The sequence below is a fragment of the Mastigoproctus giganteus genome, chromosome 3, assembly GCF_048544385.1.
Source record: "Mastigoproctus giganteus isolate SK-2022 chromosome 3, ASM4854438v1, whole genome shotgun sequence".
Classification (NCBI taxonomy): Eukaryota; Metazoa; Arthropoda; class Arachnida; order Uropygi; family Thelyphonidae; genus Mastigoproctus; species Mastigoproctus giganteus.
In genome coordinates, this window is record NC_143577.1 from 163,013,373 (window position 1) to 163,028,897 (window position 15,525).

The window sequence follows — 15,525 nt, forward strand, 5'->3', positions numbered from 1 at the left end:
CAAGCCTTTAATTTACTCTCATAAATAGCCCTATAATAATAAATTTTCTTTTTATTCCTATAACATGCATGATAAAATTGAGCCTCATTCAGCCCCCACCGCCTATACCTCTGATATGCCTTCCTACATAAAAATACTTCTTTCCTTAACCTGGATAATTCCGCATTCCACCAATTAACAATTCGCCTCTTAACTCGTTGTCTTCTTGAGGTACAACTGAGGGCTCTAAGCAATGAAGACTGAACGAAAGCAGCATAACTCACAAGCATTTAAAAAATTCAAATTAACTATATTGTCTCCTGAAAAATCTAAAGCCACTGACCGTGCAAAACTAGACCAGTTAATCTTCTTATAAGTAAATCTAGTTGATTCAAAATTATCAAAATCTAAAGAAGTATTTAAATCAGCCAAATTAATATGAAAAACCAAAGATCAATGATCACTATTCGTATAGTCCGTTTTCACAAGCCAATGACAGATTCGTCTGGATAACCCCTGAGTAACTATAGTCAAATCAATATTCGATCTGCCATGAACATTATTAAAAGTATAAGGCTGACCTGATATATTGACTACACACAAATTATTCATTAAAATAAAGTCCTCCATTAAGCGATCTCTCTGATCAGTCATGCCGCTAAACCATAAGTTAGACTTTGCATTGGAATCCACTGCAATAATTAAATTACTACAACCAATTTCACTGAAAACAGTTTCCATATAATGGATAGAATTAACAATTTCGTGACTTGGAGGACAATAAAGAGATATTAAATTAAAAGTCAACCTAGGAGTATTAATGTTCACACATGTTGAGTTCTGACTACACAGCCCAGAGAGGACAGTTACCTGCAATAACTTATTAAAGACCACAATTGCTGTTTTAGGTTTCACATCAACTACACTTATAACTCTGGCATCAGCAGGAAAACCAACAATTTTATGTCCATGTGCAAAGGAACCAACATACGGCTCCTGCATACACAAAATGTCAACACTTTCTTGCACGGCCACCATTCTAATTTCATCAGTAACCGCACGACATCTTTGGGCATTGAGTTGAACCAACTTAAGCACACTACCTTCATCTTTATGTTGAAAACTACCATTCACATTAAAAGTACTACAGTTATCCATCATAGGTACGCGTACTGGCGAACTCTAGGGCCTTTTTATACTCAGGACAACTACTACTCCTTAATGAGTGATCACAAGCTCTACCTCTGCGCTTGCAGTTCACACAACATGGATCTTTATTTTTATTTGGGCAATCAACAAAAAGACTTACATAAGACAACACATGTCCACAATATAACTTTCCCCAATCTTAAAGTGTCTTACCCAACATTTAATTGTACTTGCATCTACAGTATGGCCACCATAAACATTTTTGAGATGCGTATGGATTTCAATAGGCATCACTTTTTCCTTGGTAAGAAATTCAATCGCCACTCTTTGCCTAATATGTATATCTGTAACATCCACCATTTTCAACTATCTGTGTGATGCACTCATGAGACCGATCACGCCACTCAGCATGGTGAAACCAGAGACCTCTAGTGACCACTCAATGACATGCAAAATAATCTATGACACCACATTTGAAAGCAAAAAATTAGGAGGCTTTACTTTCGTACTGGTCCTCATATTATATAAAGACGCTACACAGTAATCCCTCACCAACTGTGAGAATAAATTCCTATAAGTACTGTTAAAATGAGGGAAAAACAATAAATATGCCATAAACTACATGAAAAAATATACTGAACATTATTTTCCATTTATATAATGCAAAAATGACAAAAGGCTGGCAATACAATAATGGTGCAGCAAAGAAGAAAAAAAAAAAAAAACACAAGATAATGGAACACAATATTGACTATCCTCCCAAGATTGCACCTTCATCTAATAAAAATGGTAATCTTCAAAATAATATGAAAACATCCAAAATACAGCCAGGAACAATTTACATATTAACAGAAAAATACAAGTCAACAGAGAGGCAGACATGTCCACATGCAAGGTTGCATGTGTATATATATATATATATATATATATATATATATGGTACTGATAAGTGCAAAACTGAGAAAGTAGACAGCAGTGGTCCCAAACTATGTATCTCGGCACCTTGATGTGCTGCAACCTTCTTCAAATGTTCCATGAAACCAGGAAACACTTCAGTGAGCTCAATGTCAATCACTCTTTTTGGCATGCTACAAACATGGCAACCACTGGGACAGAGAGTAAAGAAATCCCTTTCCTCCGAAATATCCACTAGACCTACTCCCAAGATCTACAGAAAGTGGGAGCAACAACTCAATTCTTTTGTTTAAGCATACTGGAATGAACTATTTATGTTTAAAAAAAAAAAAAAAAAAATATATATATATATATATATATATATATATATATATATATATATAGTAAAATTTTGGATACAAATATAAAACCGTGTTACCTCAAATCTGGGATTACTGTTTTTATACCACATCATATTACCCTATAACTTGACAAAGTGCTAGTACAAGCTAACATGTAATAGGTATAAATTTGAAATGATACCCATTACATATGAGGAAACAGTCATTTACGCCATCAATTTATATTTAACTCTATTTGGTTAATATCTAAAGGTATTAACCAAATTAAGTACTTACCAAATAAAAATTGTCATAATAAAGTGAATACCTCATTAACCAAATAACTGTTGTGGACCATCACCTCTGCTCTTATCCACAAAATTCCATTGCATTCTTACCTATTATTCTATGATGTCTCTCTATCACCAGGTCATCTGTCACTGGACCTTGCTTCGTTGAGTTGATTTAAGTACTTTTCATACAAGTGCCGATCCAAGATAAACAACAGCGAGCATGTTATTCCTAACCATCAAGCAAGAGGGCATGACTGCCCTGATAATAATTTCCCACTATTTCCACAACTAATTGGTCATCTGCTCATCTGAATTCAATCCATGTAACTTCTGATTGTGAAAATCATTTCAAAAACAATATTCGTCTGCAAAACAGTCAACCTCTAGAGGTGACTGAAAGAAAGACATTACACATTACAAGGTAGGTCACGAATATTTTCATTGTCAGTTGTTGCTTGCATAATAAAGTGCTGCAACAACTGACAATGGCGTTCTACATTTCCAGCATACTGATGAGATTAAAACAAGTTTGTTCATGTGTTAGTGAATAAACCTGTATAACAGAATGGTTTTATCCTGGTATCACGATAAAACATTTTGGAACTTTTTAATGCCTCTCATTTTAACAGATAAATCAGCACACACGTACACACGGTTTTAATTAACAGGCACTGGGGATATATCTCAGTTAATTTCAGGTTTAGGCTATTTGTCATCTGGACTTTTTTTTTTTTTTTTTGGGCTTATATTTGGGCTTAAACTTTTGAATTTGGTAGTTGGACTGAGATTTATTGTTTAGATTTTTACAATTTTTAAATTCTACCTAATCGCCTGCTTTTTTTTTTCCCTCAAATATCAGTGAAAATAGGAAAGTTTTCAGTTTAGTCTAAAAGTGTCATCTATATGCTTCTTAAATAAAGATAAACCGATTTTATTTGAATAATAATAACAAAATAGTTGTCACAATGGTTGTAACATTAGGAGAGACTAAACAAATTGCTCTCCTACAGCAACTGTAATCACATATGGTGGTTGTGTTTGTTCTTTTCTTTTAATAAAACCTGGTTTACATTCATTAGAATTACACTGATGACTTTTTTTTTTGAATTTTTCATACTAAACCAAAGACAGAGACAACTTTCCAAATGGGTAAAAAGTAGCTAAGCATTACTGTGCTGGCTATTCGCCCAATGAAAAAAAAAAAAAAAAAAAAATCAATGAAATGGTGGAGTAGTAGTTTTTCTGGATGTTAGAAGTCTCAACTGCAAATAGTTCAATTTTGATGCACATAGCAGATCCATCCCTTAAAGAACTTTTGTCTTGAAAGAACAACAATTTCAAAAGAAGTTACTTGTTGGGTAGAATGTGGCAAATGATGCAAGAAAGCAAGCTTATGCAGCATCATCCAAAACAAATGCCACCCACGTCATCTTTCCATCCCTCTAACAATATGACTAATTCTTCCTTATATTTATTCAAACTATGCACTTCCACAAAACCAGTTGGCAGTTTGTTTCAACAATCAATTACTCTCTGGCTGAAAGCAAATTGTCATACATCACTTTTTATGTCCCTTTGTGTGGGTTGTCTGAGAAAGAATAAGAATACCATCATCGTCAAGTTTACTCTAAAACCTTAAACACTTTGATCAGCTCTCCTCATTGCCTAGTTCTCAAGATCTGCAGTTTGCAGAACCAGTCTTTTGTAGTAAGAGGTTTTTTTTTTTTTTTTTTTTTAATGATGAGTTCTTGAATAATCTGGTTGCTCTTTTTTTGCACCTGTTCCAAGAGATTCACATTCTTCTTAAAATGAGGCTTCATACCTGTATGCAGTAATTAAAATACAGTTCAATCATTGCCTTATGCATGTGATTATCATCTCCTTTTCCCTGTTGGCAAAGTTCCTGACAGAACTCCATGAACTCTGTTAACGTTATACAGGAACAGCATGTTTTATCAGTCTACCCACACTGTCAGAGAACTTCATGTCAAACTGCACAATTACTTTGGGTTTTTTTAATTCACCATAACCTAATCAATATGTTATTCTAGGATTACTGATACCCACATGCACCACCTTGAATTTATCAATGTTAAACCTCATCAGCCCATCTTTCTAATTTTTTTAGGTCTCATTGCAATAATATGCCTTGATTCCTGTCATTAACCTGCAATCTCTGTATTATCTGCAAACTTAAATGATAAGCTCGATATGCCTTCATCAATATCATTAACAAATATTTTCAAAATTAAGGATCCTAGCACTGAACCCTGAGGGACACCATAATAACATTATGTCCAAGCAAGGCAATGCCCATTTATAACTACCCTCTGAATTTTGAAACTTAACCATCCCTTTATTGGCAGCAGTGATTTGTTGCTAATATCACACTGCTCCAATCTGCACAGCAGTCTTTTACGTGGTACAGTGTCTAAAGCTGAAATCTAAATATGTGTTGTGAAAATTGTTTAAATTCAGTTTCTTTGTTACTGCATCATAGTATCTGATTAGATTAGTCAGAGAGGATTCCCCAACCCCAACAAATGCATGCTGCAATTTCCATATAATTCCATTCCTGTTAAAATGATACTACAATACGTCTTTAACCACCGACCCCATTATTTTCTTGGGAACAGAATTCAAGCTTACAAGTCTAGAACTGCTCAACCACAATCTCTTAAAAGAAGAGACATTGCAAAAATTCCAATCTGTAAGAATCTCCCCTGAATCCCCTTTAGCTAGCAGATTTCCAAAATAAGAACAGTCTTTCCAGAAAAGGGCTATAAAGTCCAAATGTAGAACTGAGATTAATTACAGCCTTATTTTGTGATAAAAGCAAGTACCCAAATAAGAAAGAATGTGCAATCTGTAGTGGTAGAAAGGAAGAAAAGTAATGGTTTGGTAATGTGAGACTTGCTAATACCAGGATGACATTTGGCAAAAGTTTCAAGAAATACCGCAATAAAATTATACAGGGTGTTTCAGTTAAACGTTTCAGAACTTCTAAGAGGGGTAGGGTACATCCTGACAACTCGAAATCATATAGCAATGTGGGGTCGGAAATGCTTTCCTGAAGCAGTGTTGTACACAGAAGCACCATAAAAAGAAAAGAGACCGTAAGTGAGAAATCGCTTTAATAATACATGAAAAGAAGCAAAAGGTACATGGATTAAAGTAAGTGTTCGAAGTTTCTTCCACGGGCTACAATGCACGCCTCACATCTCCGACGCATGGACATCCGAACATTCTGGAATACTCCAGGCGAATTTCGAATTTCTTCGGCAGCTACTGCGATTCTTGCAACCAGCTCCTCAGCATTGTCAACAGGGGTGTCATAAACTAGCGATTTCATATGACCCCAGAAATAAAAATCACGACATGATAGGTCGGGTGACCGAGCAGGCCAACGCACGGGACCACCACGTCCGATCCACTGTTGACCAAATGTGACATCCAGGTAGTTACGAACATCTCCGCTATAATGGGCAGGGGCTCCATCGTGTTGGAACCACATTGTCTGTTGCGTCGATGCAGAAATCTGTTCATCTCTCAAAAGTTGTGGCAATACTTGCTGCAGAAAGATCAAGTAGATAGGTCCGGTTAGACGACACGGTAACAGGTAAGGTCCGATGAGGTGATCTCCCATAATACCGGCCCATACATTGACCGAAAATCGAATCTGTGCTGCACGACGTCGTATTGCATGCGGGTTCTCGACCACCCAGATATGGTCGTTATGCGTGTTGAAAATTCCTTCCCTTGTGAAGGATGCCTCATCGGAAAACAACACTTCAGCAGGAAAAGGGGGATTTGTAGCACATTTTCCAAGGTACCACTGTGCGAAAGCAATACGAGGTTGAAGAAACTTCGAACACTTACTTTAATCCATGTACCTTTTGCTTCTTTTCATGTATTATTAAAACGATTTCTCACTTACGGTCTCTTTTCTTTTTATGGTGCTTCTGTGTACAACACCGCTTCAGGAAAGCATTTCCGACCCCACATTGCTATATGATTTCGAGTTGTCAGGATGTATCCTACCCCTCTTAGAAGTTCTGAAACGTTTAACTGAAACACCCTGTATATACTTAACTTATTTTTATATATTATTACTTATTAAATTAAGGTACTACTTGGGAGCATCAGGTTTGCAGTGACCCCAACCAACCTGCTAGTTATATATAAATCTAGCCCTGATATGGATAGCCTTATATATACCGTATTTCCCCATGTATAAGACACCTTTTTTCGAAAAATTTGGAGTCTAAAAACTGGGTGTGTCTTATACAGTGGTTGTAGATTTTTTTTTTTTTCTTGCATTTCCCGCTTTTTCGCACTTGTTACCGGTATATTAGGTTACGTTTCGCGTTAATCATTTAAAATTTTTTTTTTTTACTTTCCAACTCCCATGACAGTGTGTAATTATTCAACTCCCACAGGATGGTGGGAGTCAAGTAATTACACAAAGACACACATACAGACGATAGGAACATATGCTAACATGCCTAAAAATAAAATTAAAAAACCAATTTGCCTGTCTGCATGCAGTCACCCTGATACATAATTGCATATATCTCAGATCTCAGCTTCCAGAAATAGGGCTGGAGAAAGAGTTTAACAAAAATTATCTCTCATATCTTCTGCTATTTAATTCATTCATGGTACACATAATGGACAAATCTCTCTCTCTCTCTCTCTCTCTCTCTCTCTCTCTCTCTCAACTCTGAGCCACACTACAAATAAAAGTGGAATTACACTTCTCTTTGGAGAAGTGCAATTTACCTTGTAACATTAAACAATTCTTTGTGTAAGAACTATTTAGTGTTGGAGAAGTGCCATTTACTTCTAAAACTAAACAATTCTTTGGGTCACTCTAATAAAAATCCCTCACAAATTGAGAGTTTATTTATTAGAACAATGTGCAACTTCAGTCAGTGTGAAATTTCACACTAACTGACAACAATGTGAAATTTCAGTCAGTGTCCATGGAAAAGACCAAGGGGAAATTATTACCCATGAAGTTGAATAAACAGGCAATGCAGCCATACTCTTAACTTATGGTGGCAGAAGAGGGTTTTAAGAGCATTTCCAAAGTCTTACAAAAAAATACTGAAGTGTGTTTTTGCAATTTTCAGCTAGCTGAATATCCTTTCAGTCAGCAGTGCTGACTAAGAGGATATTATAAAGAATTATTAAAATATTAAAATGAAATTGTTAAATTAATAAATTCCTGAAGGAAAATTTTTTCCCAAGGAATTCAAAATGTCTACATCATGAATCGGATTTGGACACGAGTCATATTCAGGGGAAGTCTCTTGCAAATAGGAAGATGTGTAAATGTCTTTCATATTAACAATGGAAGATCAAAGGGCAAAATGACTAATTACAGACCTGTAAGCTTGACTTTTGTTGTAGAAAAAAACAGACCCAATGGCAAAAGAATGCAGTTACATGGTAATCATAATGCAGATTTCTTAAGGGGAGATCCGGTCTGTCCAATCTGATTAGCTGCTCCGATGCAATAACAAAGGAATTGAATACAAAAAATAATTTTGACATCGTAAACCATATTTGTCAGCTTATAAGACGCTGCAGCATGAAAGCGCATCCTAATTTTGGAACGGTAAATTTAAGAAATAAAAACTTTTGAAAAAAATTTATTGTTAATACAATGGAAATTTAAAATTCAATAAAAATAAAACCCAAAAGCTAATAAAGAAATGTATACAATTATTACTCTTATTATTTTTATCATTCAACTTCATATTCATTACTGACTCGATCATCATTATCCTCAACACCATAATCATCATCTTCTTTACTAGTATCACTATCAACTCTCATACAATAAATGATCTTCAGTGCCATCCATTGCATTACTTATACCACATTTTTTAAAGGACTTGACCACAATTTCAATCTTAAAATCATGCCATGACTTCAGCACCCAATCACACACTTGTGCTATTGATGGACGTTTCATCCTTCCCACAGGCATCATATCATGGTCCCCCTCTATCCATTTATCATCCACTTATTCCATTGCTCCTGCACTTACTCTTGAATGGCTTATTGATGCTGACATCTAACGGCTGTAACTACGAAATTAAGCCACCCGGAATTACCGCCAATTCTGTGTTCATCATTTCGGTCAGTAGTTTGATGTTTTCAGTCCTATGTGCTCTAAACCGATCCCATACTAATAGTGTATTTTTATGCAGTAGTCCACCAGGACACTTGAACCAAACTTTTACAAACCAATGCTTGATACATTCTTCATCCATTCATCCCTCCCTTTGGTTGTACAATCAGGTGAATTCCATTTGGCAGTTTATCTTTTGGTAAAGTTTTTCTTTTCATGAAGTGATAACACCAAGATTCAGTTCCTTTAAAGTTGTGTATCCCATATATTAGCTGCATGTTTCCATGCTTCTACTATTATCATTTTAGTACTCACTGCAATACCCATGTCTCTAAGTTCCATTATCCAACTACAAAAGTTTTCTTCCAAATTTGGACATTTAGGTGGAATTTTACGAAGGTTGTGTTTTGTTTTATCAGTTTCTTGTAATAAAATTCCTGGTTCCTACCAATGACAAATCTTCTTCTCAGTAGGCAGGGGTCAGAAAATTCGTTCTGCTGTTGTTGTTGTTATTTGGTTTTTAGGAGAATTAGCAACAAAGGCCATATTGCTCCAGGGATATGCGGTGGTCATTCCCTGATCTTTCCACATCCTCTGTATTTGGTGGTCATGGGCTTGAACCCCAGCTTAATCAAGAAGCGTGTGCTACGCACTGCTGCTCCTGCCCACCTGGGCTATGGAGGCGCCTTTGTTCTGCTGCTCTATTCCCATGTTCTTTTGGCAAATTGTACTTTTAGCTTAAATCCAATAGTATAATTTTGTTTTCTTGATGTGCCTGCTATTGATCAGGGCCTAAATGTATAACTGAAATACACTTGTTACTCCAACAACAGCCAGGTAATTATTGAAAAATGTACTAACATATAGTAGTTAACTATCTGTTAGCTAATATACATTATAAATCTCAGTTTTGTGCCATGTGCTGTATTGCCACTTTCGGCTTCTAAGATGCAGGGCGATTTTTTCAGGTATTTATAAGGATAAAAAGTGCATCTTATAAGCCAAAAAAATACGGTAATTATATTTCAGTAAAGCTTCTAATACTGTTCCACATTAAGTGATGACGGCTGACAGAATGGTTAATGACAAGAATTACAGCTTCTCAGTTCTATCTGAGTAGGCAGATGGGCTGTGAAGTAATAATTAATTGATAAATGCAAGGTATCGAATTTGGGTAGCAGAGAATGAAAAAATCTTAAAGATAATTATACAGTCCAACAATATTTCTGAGCAGTACAGACAGGTAGCTCACAGATAGTTCATAGGACAATGATATACAGGAATTCTGCCAGCAGGAATAAGGACATGATTATTCTGTTGTATAATGCAATGGTCGGGCTGCAACTTGAGTGCTGCATAAAGTCCAGAAGCATCACTTTTAGGAAGGATGTGAATCTGCTGGAATGGGTACAAAGAAAAGCAACAAATTAGTTAGGGATACCAAAAGGGTACTCTTTATAAGAGAGAGAGGGGGGGGGGGGAAAAGACTTCAGTTTTGTAAACTGCAGTGTCTGGAACAAGGCACCTGCAAAGAGACCTGATAGAAGTTTAAGGGTTTAAATGGATTGAACAAACTAAATGAGCATCCTTACTCTTCACATATGACACACACATAAGGGGACAAATTAGTTTCACATGGCACAGAAATAAGCATTCAAATAAGATTTCACAAAAATAAGCATTCAAATTTACTGGCCTAAAGCTACAAAAAAAAAAATGTCCATGCTTTTCTCATTGGCAGCCTTTAGACTTGATAATTTTACACTTTACACTGGCAGCTTTTAGATTTGAGAATGGCAAAAGTCTTTTCATCTTGGCTCCAATGACAAACCACAGAACATTTTCATTCAACTGATATGGGAAATGTATATTAATAAAATATTGTCAAACACACTATTAAATAAAAGTGTCAAGCACTTTATTAAATTAAATATTGTCAAGCAATCTATGACATTATGTTGTAATAAAGGTTTTTTTTTAAAGCTATTAAAGCTCAAGGTTTGCCTTAGTTCCTTGTCTGATTCAGAGCACTGTATCAAACAGGTAAGAAGATTACTATAAACCGACATAATTTTAATTATTGTAAACTGAGTCTAGAAACTTTGGCTTGGCAATTAGGAAATAAATAATGTAAACAAAAAAAAAAAAAAAAATAAATAATTGTGATTGAAGTAGTAGTAGTGATGAGGTGGTGGTAGCATGTGATTCAAGAAAGCAAGTGTATGAGCTTATGCAGCAGCAGCATCAGCCAAAAAAAAAAAAAAATTACAAAACAATTCCCTCTAAATGTTTGTCCAGTTCCTTCTTAAATTTATTTAACTTAACTTCCACAACGACAGATAGAAGTTTGTTCCAGCAATTAACCACCCACTGGCTAAAGGAAAATTTCCGCACATCTATTCTACATCTGTTTTTCCTCAATTTGAATTTATGTCCCCTTAGGTTTGTAATCTGAACAAGTGGAAGAATCCCATCAGAATTCAGAGTGCTCAACCCATTCAAGGCCTTATACACCTCAATCAGATCACCCGGAGGTGCCTAGTCTCTAGCCGCTGCAATTTACAGAACTTAAGTCTCTCTTGGTAAGAGGATCCCTTCACTCCCCTCAGCAATCTGTTGCCCTTCTCTGTACAAGCTCAAGCAAATCTACATCCTTCTTAAATGAGGCCTCCAGACCTGTATGCAGTACTCAAGGCGTGGCCTGACCATTGCCTTATACAGAGGGACAATCACCTCCTTTTCTCTGCTAGCAAAATTCCTGTATATCATTGACAAAACCCCATGACCTGCCCTGACAGCCTTGTCTGCATTGCTCAGAAAACTTCATATATGACTGCACAATTACTCCATCTCTTTCATTTTCTACCACCCTAAGTGTAGTACCACACAGTTAGTACATTCCTCTGGGGTTACTTCTACCCATAGTAGCAGTACTTTGTAGTTTTCAATGTTAAACTTCAGTTACCACTTCTCAGCCCATCTGCCCAAATTTTCTAGATTCTGTTGCAGTAGCACACTGCCATTACTGTCATTAACAACCCTGCCAACCTTTGTATCATCTGCGAGCTTCGACACTAAGCCTGATATACCTTCATCAATATCATTGATAAATATACAAAACAACAGTGGACCAAACACCGAACCCTGTGGGACTCCACTAATAACATTAGTCCATGAAGAGCAGCACCCATTGATTACCACCTCTGTCTTCTCCCACTCAACCATCCTTTTATCCATTGTAGCAACTTACCCTTAATACAATTCTGCTCCAATTTGTACAGTAGTCTTCAATGTGCAACAGTCTCAAAAGCTTTCCTGAAATCCAAGTATATGATATCAAAATTATTTTTTGCATCTAGTTCCTTTGTAACCACATCATAATACCCAATCAAATTTGTCAGACAAGACTTTCCCTTAACAAATCCATGCTGTGTCTGAATTATTGCTGTAGTCTTGTCTAGATGATCCTGCAATGCATCTTTAACCAGTGACTTCATTATTTTACTCAGAACAGAAGTTAAACTAACTGGTCTGTAATTACTCATGTCACCCTTTGATTCCCCCTTTGTGAATTGAGGATACATTTGCACATCCCCAGTCCATGGGGACCTCCCCTGAATCCAAAGATGCTCTCATAATTATGGCTAAGGGTTCGCTTACTTCCTTTGCTGCCTCCTTTAATATAACTAGATAGATCCCATCCACCCCAGGTGTCTTTCTTATGTTTAACTTCAACAATTTCTCCTCTACTTTGTTCTCAGTCTATGAACAAAGTCTATAAACCAAGCTCCCTGAAAGAACACCAGACAGCTATGACCTACCTGCTTTGAACTATTCTTGTCATTATTCTAAAAATAATGACCGCTGATTGAAGTGACCTACATGTTTCTTTGTGTAAGATTTTTCACTGTAGTTAAAGACATCTCAATTACACGTCTTAGTGACAGCATCTGGAATTTCATATTCTAACTATTAGCACAATTATTGATTCTGCTAATGAAAACTGTTTTAAATTAATATGATAAACTGGTAAGTGATTAGTCTTCAAAAACAGTGCTAATAAGAATAAATAAACAAGAATTTCTAGTAAAACACAAATATAACACGACATATAATTATGAATGTAAACATCGGAACACAAATAAGCAAAGGGTTTTCACTTAAATTCAAATTTTTCAAAGAATTTGTACTATAATATTCTCAGAGCTTACCTGCAATACAAACTTTTGATCTATATACCGTTTCGCTGCATTTGGTGTAAAATCTGTTGATTCCAGAAAACGAAGGAAAAATTCATAAACAAGCTGTAATTTAAAAAAAAATGCTTAGAATTCAAAGATAAAATAAATATGGAAAAATAGCCAACATATAATAAAAATAATTTGAATATTTAAGTCTTAACATCCTTCATATTTAATATAATAATTCATAAAAATGTTTTATAATACATTCAGAAAAAAATTATTATATGTGCAGTGAAACTTTAATTTTACATCACCAGTTCTATCAAATTATCAAACCAGCATTATCAATTTAAAAATGGCAACAACAAAACATTTTGATTATCATCCACTTGCACAGTTTACTTTGACACAATTTTTGTATCTGGAACTAGTACAGCACTTTGTGATGTTCTATTCTAAAAGCTGCCATTCTGCTAGCAATGTGTTTGTTTTTAAAATTTCATATTAATAAAGTCAATGAGCTGCAATTGCTTATTAAGGAGTTTTGGTTCATTTGAAAGACCCAATTCATTTATGCAATCATACTTCATTACAAATACACACCAATACAGATTGCAATCATACTAAGGAAGTATGATATCACAAAAGAACAATAATAAAGATTCTTTAATGGCATGTCATACTATTCTACAGATGGATTTTGTTAATCTCTTCCAAGCCAAGGATGTTTTCACATAAAACATCTTTTGTGCATACAGAGTACACGTGCAATTTTTTTTCATTGAGGGATCTGATTAGCCAGTCTCAAAGGTGCATTTTTCCACCAAGAAGTATAACAGCTTTTTATCCAACAAAAATATGCAAACAATTATGAGAACTATACCACTTCTACAGACAAACTTTTTGGGAACAAAACTACTATTCATTTTAATTTTTTTTTCTTGGTTGTTTCTAAAACCTAAAAATCACTGTATTTCTAAATTAAAGCATAACAGTAAATTAATGTTTTAACTGTGCTTGCTTTTTATTTTATTTATTTTTTTATTATTATTTATTTTATTTTTTTTTTGTGATCCCAAACTAAAACTACAGTATTCTACCCTGTGTGGATTGAGTTGAAAGATGACAGAAAATACTTGTTGACAATGGACCTGAATTTCCATGGACTGTAATTTTCTGTTTGAGAGAGAGAGAGAGAGAGAGAGAGAGGTGGAATTACAGAACTAATTCAAAAGAACAGTGCCCATAGAAATATCTGTAGAAGGGGCATGCAGCAGAAACTGCATGTTTGTGTAACAAGGAGTGCAACAAGTTTTAATACAAAATAAAACAGATTTTATTCTCTTCTGTATTGATGTAAATATCCCTTTTAGCAATGGTATGTTTATCCTAATGCCAACACTTTTGTTGGGTCATATTATATGAATGTTAACAGACCATTTTAAAACAGGAAGTAGTAGTAGTAGTAGTAGTAATAGTGGCATGTGATGCGAGAAAGCAAGTGTATGAGCTTAAGAAGCATCAGCCAAAAAAAAAAAAAAAAAAAATCACACCATTCCCTCCAAATGCCTGTCCAGTTCCTCCTTAAATTTATTTAACCTGTCAACTTCCACAACGACAGTTGGAAGTTTGTTCCAGCAATTAACCCCGCACATCTATTCTAATCTTTTCTTAATTTGAATTTATGCCCCCTTAGGTTCGTAATCTGAACAAGTGGAAGGATCCAATCAGAATTCAGCGTGCTCAACCCATTCAAGGCCTTATATACCTCAATCAGATCACCGCACAGTTGCCTAGTCTCCAGCCACTGCAATTTGCAGAACCATTGCCTTATACGGAGGGACAATCACCTCCTTCTCCCTGCTAGCAAAATTCCTATATATCATTGACAAAACCCCATGACCTGCCCTGGCAGCCTCTCTGCATTGCTTAGAAAACTTCATATCTGACTGCACAATTACTCCCAGGTCTTTTTCATTCTCCACCTCCCTGAGTGTACCACACAGCTGGTACGTTTCTCTGGGGTTACTTCTACCCATATGCAGTACTTTGCATTTGTCAAGGTTAAACTTCAGTTGCCACTTCTTACCCCATCTGCCCAAATTATCTAGATCCTGTTGCAGTAGCACATTGTCATTAACAACCCTGCCAACCTTTGTATCATCTGCAAACTTCGACATTAAGCCTGATATATACCTTCATCAATATCATTGATAAATATACAAAACAACAGTGGACCTAACACCGAACCCTGTGGGACTCCACTAATAACATAAGTCCACAAAGAGCAGCACCCATTGATTACCACCCTCTGTCTTCTCCCACTTAACCATCCTTTTATCCATTGTAGCAACTTACCCTTAATACCATTCTGTTCCAATTTGTACAATAGTCTTCCATGTGCAACAGTGTCAAAAGCTTTCCTGAAATCCAAATATCAAAATTATTTTTTTGCATCCAGTTCCTTTGTAACCACATCATCATATCCTATCAAATTTGTCAAGTTTTATCCTATCCTATTTGTCCTATCAAGCTTTAAAATA

The 15,525-nt window shown here is 35.6% G+C and overlaps 1 protein-coding gene across 3 annotated transcripts in view; it reads right to left on the reverse strand.

Moving 5' to 3' along the window:
* The window catches only part of LOC150088377 (serine/threonine-protein phosphatase 2A 56 kDa regulatory subunit delta isoform-like), a 484,719-nt gene that overhangs the window by 288,669 nt on the left and 180,525 nt on the right, over positions 1–15,525 (reverse strand). For all 3 annotated transcript variants that reach the window (XM_090369471.1, XM_090369470.1, XM_090369472.1), the window contains exon 6: positions 13,010–13,102. In XM_090369471.1, the coding sequence (XP_090225597.1) occupies positions 13,010–13,102 (93 nt within the window). The remainder of the gene's footprint in view (positions 1–13,009; positions 13,103–15,525) is intronic.